Source organism: Equus asinus, chromosome 25, assembly GCF_041296235.1.
Source record: "Equus asinus isolate D_3611 breed Donkey chromosome 25, EquAss-T2T_v2, whole genome shotgun sequence".
NCBI classification, from domain to species: Eukaryota; Metazoa; Chordata; class Mammalia; order Perissodactyla; family Equidae; genus Equus; species Equus asinus.
In genome coordinates, this window is record NC_091814.1 from 34605537 (window position 1) to 34614605 (window position 9069).

Genomic DNA, 9069 nt, shown 5'->3' on the forward strand with positions numbered 1-9069 from the left:
CTTCAGTGGCCAGGGGCTTGCTTACAGGTTCGGATCCTAGGCACCAACCTACACCACTCATCAAGCCATGGTGTGGTGGCGTGCCACATATGAAATAAGGGAAAATGGGCACAGATGTTAGCTCAGGGCCAATCTTCCTCACCAAAAAAGAGGGAAAAACTCTTGGTCTGGAAAAACAAATCTTATTGCATTCAATAGGAATGCCCTCCCTACCAGCTGAAAGGCAAAAAGGGCCTTTTTTCCCTGCTTGTGAGTATATGGTGACCTTCCTTTCTAAAAGAAACATTTCTTATTCCAGCTCTTGTCCTTTTTCATCCTAGTAAGAATCAGATGGAATTGTAGCATTCTTTAAATAAAAAAATAAAAATTAATATCAGCTCTTTTCTTCATTATGATGCAACCAAGAGTTGATGTGATCACTTTGCTGGTTTCTCCCTCTCTCTGGTTCATCACTTGTCTACCATGATCGTCCTCCTTACTCTTGCTGTTGGTGTTTCCTTCCTCTCTCGGCTCCCTCTTCTAAACTAAACATATGTATTATACTGTTTAACCTGGAGTATTTAAAAACAAATTACACACAATGTTAGCACCAGCACAATTTCTGAATATAGCAGGTACTGAGTATTTGTTGAAAGAAGATATTCTAGATTGAAATTAAAGTGAATAACCAATCTGTACCCCTACGAAAATTCAAATTAGCATATTTACGATGTATGTGGAGAAAAGGGAACCCTCATACACTGCTGGTGGGAATGCAAACTGGTACAGCCACTATGGAAAACAGTATGGCAATTTCTCAGAAAACTAAAAATTGGAATACCATACGGTCCATCTATCCCACTACGGTGCCTGAAGCCTAAGATTCCTTCTAGTCTGGAATTCAGCCTCTAGAGAGGATCCTGTCACCCGGTTTTGACTGGAAGGCTCATTCAATCGCAGCTAGAACAGTGGTTCTCATTCCTGGCTGCACCTCAGAATTTCCAGGGGAGGTTTTAAAAAATTCCAGTGCCTAGAGCCCAACCCACATTATTCAAATGAGAATCTCTGGAATCATGGCCTGAGGAAAGGGATTTTTTAAAAGCTCACCAGATGTTCCCAGGGTGCAGCCAGAGTTGAGAAGCATGTGCTAGAAAATGGAGTGACTCATTCAAGAAAGGGATTTGTGAGGGTGCCTTAAAACACAGTGCTTCTCAAACTTCAGTATGTATATAAGTCATCTGAGGATCTTGTTAAAAGACAGATTCTATTTCGGGAGATCTGGGGTGAAACCTGGGACTCTGCATTTCAAAAAAACACTCCCAGGTGATGCTGATGCTGCTGGTCCATGGGCCACACTTTGAGTAGCAAGGCAAAAGCAAGGACTTCAGTGAGCTTATGGAACGTATTCCATGACTTGTTTTTGCCTGCATACTACTTGCATGGCAGAGTTCAGTTTGCTTTAGATGAGGTAGTCAGTAAAGGCCTCTGAAGAGGTGATGTGCTAGTGGAGGTGCTGCAGGGTGAGGAGGAGCCAGATCTGAGAATGGGGAAAGAGCATCCCAGGCAGAGGGAGGAGCAGAAATGTCAGGGCCCTAAGACAGGAGAGACTCACTTTTGAGGAGCTCAACTGCCTGTGTTATGTTTGGTTTGTTTCAATAATGGGAAAGATAACTTTAAAAAAGGAGATGTCTTGGGCTGGCCTGGTGGCATGGTGTAGTGGTTAAGTTCACAAGCTCAGCAGCCCAGGGGTTGCAGGTTCAGATCCTGGGCATGGACCTAGCACTGCTAGTCAAGCCATGCTGTGGTGGCATCCCACGTAAAATAGAGGAAGATTGGCACAGATGTTATCTCAGCACAATCTTCCTCACCAAAAAAAAGGCGATGCCACAAGTCATCCTTGCCTGATACATCACCTTGAAACCAGTTCTTGAAATAGAAAATCAGGAAAGTCTGTCACCCTGTGTTCAAGGCAAAAGAGAGTTGAGTCCCAAGACTCAAACTTTGGGTGAGTCTAATTCCAGGATGATACCTGTGGTTCAGATTATTCTGTAGAACAGCCTCACAGACTCATGAGTGAGGAAGAGGGGCCTCCCATAAAAGAGAGGAATAGTTTAAAAGAGCTTTTGCACTAAAACCTCCAAGAGAAACTTCCTCAGATCCTCTAGTCTCTGCTCCTCCTCTGGCGCTTTAAGAGCTAGTTCACCCATCCGTCACGCTGTAGAAAAGACAGAGAAGTGCAGGTTTGGGCAACACTTTCACAGCTGAGTGTCCTCAAACCCGCCCACCCGCACCCCTTCCATCCCTGGATTCACCATCCAGCCCCAGTATTGCCTCAGCCCTTCTTGTTCGGGAGGTCTCACTTGGTGGCAGTGTCCTGCTTCCGATGGCTGCTTGGCTCCTGACTCTGCCTGGCCCCTCCCTTTGGACACATCTGCCGTGCCAGCACAGAGATGGAGTTCCCCCACTGTGGCCCGCAAGACCCTCTCCAGGGAAGAGGCATTGGATGTTGGTAGCCTCAGCACCAGTGGTGGGCCACACTGAAGTCTTTTCTGGGCCCCCAGGGCTGCCACAGGAAGCCTTCCTGCCTTGACTTGGGAGCTCAGCTGCAGACAGCTCTACAGGAAGCCAGAGCAGAAAAGGAGGAAAATGCTGGTCCCCACGTGTTTACTGAGGGAACACGTGCATCCCAGATATGAAACACTGCTGGGAGGGTTGAGGGAGATGGCTGGACTTGTGATTTCAGGTAGGGTCAGAGTCCAAAATATAGACTGTGACTTTGGAGTTTCTGGTTTTAGCCCGAGGCTGCTGTTGTGTACATAGAGGAGGACAAAGTAAAACCACCTAAGAGGGAAACGGGGTGGGGGAAGGCAGGCTTCCAGGAGGAGGTGGTATTTAAACTAAAGTTAGCCAGGTGAACAGAATGGGGGGTCGGGGGGGTGACAGAATAAGGCAGAAAACCACAAGTAATTCCATAAAGCCAGAGGTGTGTGGGGAGGAGATAGGACGGGATTATAGAGAAATGAGGTTAGAAAGATTGTTAATTGTATTATACATAACATGCCACTCATTTACTATGTGTTCATCTCCAATTCATCTTAGACTGAGCCAAAGAAAGGTTGATGCTGTATTTGATAGTCTTTATTTGGGCTGCTAAGTGTTGGGAGATAATTCTGCACAGGTCTCTAACATTTATTCAGTCTTGTGCCAGAAGCTCTGACAGCTTTTGTTCCAGATGGTGTCTTCAAGGATATTTGTATAGCCAAGGGCCTCAAAAGATGAAGGTAATGTCTGCCACTGGAGCAGAGGGCAGGTTTATTTACTGTCCTGTATAATAAAGAGAATGTCTTCCTCCAGGCAAAGGTTGGGTTTCTTAAACTCAGGGGTCTTCAGCTGTGAGGCAAAACCTCTGTGTGTGTGTGTGGCATCTATCTGGACGGTTCCACATTATCCCGGAGTCTGGATGGGGGCAGCGTCGGGGGTGGGGGGCAAAGGGAACCAATCAGAACATGAGGATTATGCTGCCTGCTGTGCTCTGAGTAATAAAAGTCCTTTGCCTCTGAACTAGCAGTCTTGTGTCTTCTGTTAATGACCATGAAACTGTGGTAGGCTAACCTTCACAGCTCTTGACACGAGGTGTTTGCCATTTTGAGAAGCAAACAATTAGCTTTGAGTCTAGCTTTTTTAACACGCCCTCAGAGTTGATGAATCACGTCCACACCGTGCCCTGGTACAGTCCTGCCTGAGGCAGGATTTTAGGCGAGTTGACTGATCCATAGGCCTTCCATTATTAAAATGCCTTGGCTTATGAATCTGAGCTTTCCCTGGAGGCAAACAGCAGCCAAATAAAAGGTGAATATTTCACTAATGTAAAGACAAATGCCAGGAAGCAGCTGGGTTCCAGGCCAGGCAGTGCTCAGCTTGCCATATGGCATAGGCTGTTAACTCAAACTACAGGAAGGAACACAAGCCGAGTTAAAATTTGAAAAAAGTCTGCTAACCAAGAAGCAATGACACAGAGGTGATACTAACCAAATAGGATTTGGCTAGGAGATGGTTCTAGCAATGCCCACTTTGAGGATGGGCAATGAAATATAACAAAAGGCTCTATAGGCACCTTGTATTACCTTCTCAAGGATGTCCTTATTCAAATTACCAAAACGGTAGCTCTAACAGAGTAAGTTAATGTAACTAAGCAAGAGGAGTAAGTGTTAACTCTGAGAAACTTGAGACTTCAACGTGATTAGTGGGGTTGGTCAACATAGCCCCCTGATTTACAGAAACAAATATAAACTAAACATTTTAGAGTAGTAAAGAGAAGATCCCAATAAAGTGAACTTTTTGGTCATTCATCTTTGAAAGTATCTGTAATAACTCAAATCCTCTCTTCAAAACATCTAAGTCTGAATGATGGAATGGAATGAAGATGAAATATGTTTTATGTGACTTCATAAAATATTTTCTTGGTGATCAAGTGAATACTTTTGTTTGACTTCTTTCATAATTTATATTTGTAAATGATTCAGACAGACATTGAAGAAAATCAAAGATTGTATTTCTGGATGTCTCTGGAGATGCACTTTATCCAAATATGGCATTATCTGAAAAATAAATAAGAAGTATTTGTTATATAACTTATAATACATTTCACAGTTTCAAAATAGGCCTGAGGGCAGAGAGGATAAATACTGTTTCACAGATATGGAAAGTAAGGTTTAGAAACACGAAATGACTGAAAGCGTGAGAGTAGTCAATGGCAGAAGCAGAACTTGAACCCAAGTGCAGCGTTCTGAATGTTTGTGTCCCCCCAAAATTCCTATGTTGAAACCCTAATCCCAATGTGATGCTATTTGGAGGTGGGGCCTTTGGGAGGTAATTCAATCATGAGAGTTGAATCCTCATGAATGGGATTAGCGACCATATCAGAAGAGGCCAGATAGCTAGCTATCTATTTCTGCCGTGTGAGCAAGAAAACAGCCCTCTGTAAACCAGGAAGAGCACCCTCACCAAGAACCCAACTGTGTTGGCACCCTGATCTTGGACTTCCAGCCTCCAGAACTGTGAGAAAGAAATGGTGGTGGTTTAAGCCACTCAATCTGTGATAATTTTATAGCAGCCTGAACTGACTAAGATACCCAAGTTTCATGTTTTTCAGGCTAATATGTTTCAGTAAGACTGCCCCTCCTCTTTCAGCATCCACATCTCCAAGTGGAAGATTGAAGACAGAGATTGGACATCGCCAGCTAAGATAACTCCTTCCCTGGTCATCACATCACTGTTGATAGAAGCAAAGAGGAGTCCCCAGAACTTCAAATGCTCTTAGCAAAATCCCCAACCTCCCTCACCTTTAACACTCATAGCCTCACCACCATTTGAGACATTAGGACTAATCTCATTCTGTCCCTTATCCCTATTTCCATTGGGTACTTCAAGAAGCCTAGGAGTCCTGGGTCATCCCACATGCCCCGGATACTAACCTTCATATGGCTCTATGGGCAGCCATGCATCCCTACCCAGCATGTCCTGTCTGCCCCCATTCTGCTGCTTTGTTTCCCCCTAGCTCTCATCCCCTTACCACTATCTGCCTCTACCTGCTGAAATGTAAACTTTATGAGGCAGGGGTTTTATTCATCACTGTATTGCCAAGCACTTAGAACAGTGCCTGTGGAAATATGGGAGTCGTCAGACTAGACACGAGATTTTAAGTCCTGTAACAGGTCAAAGACAAGCAATCTGTCTAGGTTGAGATCACCTAGAAACTAAGTGAAGATGATGAGAAGAGGGCCCAGTATTGAGCTTTGGTGTTCTTCAACATTCAGAGAACAGAACAGGGCCATCTTATATGAAGAGGATGTTATTTGATTCATTAGATATTTGTTGAGGGCCGGCTAAAATAATATGTTCATCAATTTTTAGAGGTCGTGTCCCGTCGCCTTATTAATCCTTATTTTACAATTGAGGGTTTTCTCTATGCATCTGCTGGCCGCCTGGGGAGAAGGGGAACAGAACTCACATCTGTTCTCAATCTACTGTGGCAGGCCGGACTTTTGGTGTAGAATGGGGTAAGTTCTCTTTTAGGGCGAGTTCACCTTTGACTGCTTTCGAGCCAACTCCTCCAATATAGATTTGTTTTCCAGGAACAAAGCTGACATTTTTACCTCCATCTATCTCTTGAATTCTGTAAGCTTGGATTAGGAATAGAAGGGTATTACTGTTGACCTTTTCAAACTTTAACAGTATTCAGAAGAAAGTAGGCACTCAAAAAAATGTCAGCATCCTTCTCTATACCCAGAAGTCCATATCTAAATCCTTGATTAGAATTAAAGTTGAAACCAAAGACCATAAGTTTCAAGTAGAAATTAATGAGAAAACCATGGGAAAAAATTGTAATAAGCTCTTGAGAATACACAGCACTGGGTCAACAATTACCTACCATTTATTTAGACAAGGGGTTCTCAAACTTTTGGGTTTCAGCATCCACTATACTCTTAGAAATTATTGAGGACCCTATCAAACTTTTGTTCATGTGTGTTATCTCTCTCAATATTTACTACATTAGAAATTTAAACTGAGAAAAATATTTAAAACTCAAGAATACAAGTCCGCATTCCATTAATGGTCGGTGTAGAAATGTCATTGCACTTCATACTGTTTCTGGAAAACTCCATCGTATTCCCATGAAAGCACAAGAATAAAAAAGGCAAATAATATCTCAGTAACATTATGAAAATAACTTTGTCCTCATGGGCCCCTGAAAAAGACTTGGATACCAGGGGTCCCCAGACCACTTTTGAGAACTACTAGTTTAGACTAATAAAGAAAGAGCATGTATTTACATACCAATTACCATACATTTAAATGAAGTCTATACTTATTCAGTATCTTGTCATCATAAAGCTGAGTTTCTGTTCACGTCTCTTTATCTAAAAGGAACACAGAGCTTTTTTGCAATATTTAAAGGTTTGTTTTAATGTTCCAGAATGGTTGGCTTACACCGTTGATATCCTTAATGTTGGTTATGGAAGTGATATTCGTTAGACTCTGTTTTGTAGAAAACTATGTGTATTCATGTAAAGTGGTAAACCGTTTGTCACAGGAGGTAGGTTTTACCCTCCACTATTAAACTGCTGAGAACTAACCTACTAGCTCTGACTCAGGTCATCTACTTCCAAGTAACTCAATCAGAATAAAAGATTACACAGATTTGCTTGGCATTAGGAACACTGACGGCATTCCTCCTTGTGAATTTTTCTGAGTAAAATAAATACAAGACTGTTACAGATTAACTTTAAAATGCAATGGAGCATCTCAGTTTTCCCTGCCACTCTGTGTCACCCTCTCTACGCCACTTACTAAGAGCCTGGGGCAAATATGTCACAGCACCCTTGTCAAAGAAATTCAGTCTCCAATATGGCGATTCTTTTGTTTCTGATCTAACTTAATCATTTGTTGGTTGTATTTAATATAATTACACTCTCCTCTTTTTTTTTAATAAATACAAAAAAATCCCCTCAGTTGCTTGCCTTGACTTAGAAACAAATATTCACTATCAAGGTATTTACCAGTTCCTCTTCGTCTTCCTGCAAAATAATACTACCACCACTGCACAACCCCCACCCCAACCTCCCTCCACATGTTATTATTATTTCTCAGGGCTTTTTTTTTTTTGAGGAAGATTAGCCCTGAGCTAACATCTGCCACCAATCCTCCTCTTTTTGCTGAGGAAGACTGGCCCTGAGCTAACATCTGTGCCCATCTTCCTCTGTTTTATATGTGGGATGCCTCTACAGCATGGCTTGACGAGTGGCGTGTAAGTCCACACCTGGGATCTGAACTGGTGAACCCCGGGCCACTGAAGCAGAATGTGCGAACTTAACCACTGCACCACTGGGCTGGCCCCTGTTTCTCAGGGCTTTTTTTTGATATTTGTCATCCAAATCATTTCCATTGTATCTCAGTTTTGCACATCAAGTTTATGCACAGGCCACAGAAATTGATGAGATAGCAGGCCTCTGGAGTTTTTAGTGGTCTATTATAATTATCTAGAACCTCAAAATGAGGTTCTCAGGCCATCAGCATCAGAATCACTTTAGCCCGCAGAGAACGCAGATTCCAGGACCCAAAGGAGAGCCCATTGAATGAGCCAGCCTGGAGGTGGAGCCTGGGATTCTGTCAGCACAAGAAAATGAGAATTCCTGCTGCTTTCACCTTCAGGCAGATTGCTTTTAAACTGTCCCAAAGCAATACTTAGGAACCTCTTTCAATCCCAGAAATTCTTCCTAAGTTGACTTATAAAACCCTCCTGTCGATTGAGTGGGAGTCCTACCATAACATCTTACTTTTTGGTGGAAAGTGCTTTTTCTCGGTGTGAACAAGGAGACTCAGTGTGACCCAGGAGCTCCTGCCACTGTCGGGGACAGGCTCTCTGATTTGGGTGTGAATAAAGGACTTATAGACACCAGTGAAATGCCTCTTTTGGACTCGCAGTAAGCTGACTTCATTGCTCCTTTCCACCAAGCAGTTGGATTCACGCTTTTCGTTGATCTCCTCCAGGAGACGTTGTTTATCTGCTTTACGTTTTTTAGTCATTTCACTAGGTCTGTTTATAGATGCCATTATGCTGACAAACCAGTTGTCAAGTGACTCTTGCTGTCCTGTAAACAAATGAAAAAATACTATTAGTTGCCTACTTAACCTAGAAGCCAGTATTCATGACCTGGTATTTACCAGTTCCTCTTTCTCCTCCTGCAAAATACCACCACCACCACTGCACCCTCCACCCTCCACTTCGATCTTTTTTTGTTTTTTGGTGAGGAAGATTGGCCTTGTGCTAACATCTGTTGGCAATCTTCCTCTTTTTTTCCTTTTTTTTTTTTTTTTTTGCTTGAAGAAGATTGGCACTGAGCTACCAACTGTGCCAATTTTCCTCTATTTTGTAATGTGGGACTCTGCCAAAACGTGGCTTGACGAGCAGTGTGTAGGTATCCACCCAGGATCTGAACCCACGAACCCTGGGCGACCAAAGCAGAGTGTGTGAACTTAACCACTATGCCACCAGCCTGGCCCCATTGCTCCATCTTTTGTTACCGTTTC

General features: G+C 43.0%; 1 protein-coding gene across 1 annotated transcript; it reads right to left on the reverse strand.

Annotated features, from left to right (window-relative positions):
* Window positions 1-4557: 4557 nt before the first annotated feature.
* Window positions 4558-8592, reverse strand: SPATA45 (spermatogenesis associated 45). Its single transcript, XM_014834778.3, has 2 exons — window positions 8316-8592; window positions 4558-4577 (listed from the first exon to the last, which is right to left on the reverse strand). The coding sequence occupies exons 1-2, from the start codon at window positions 8590-8592 to the stop codon at window positions 4558-4560; spliced, it is 297 nt and encodes a 98-aa protein (XP_014690264.1).
* Between the last annotated feature and the right edge of the window lie 477 nt (window positions 8593-9069).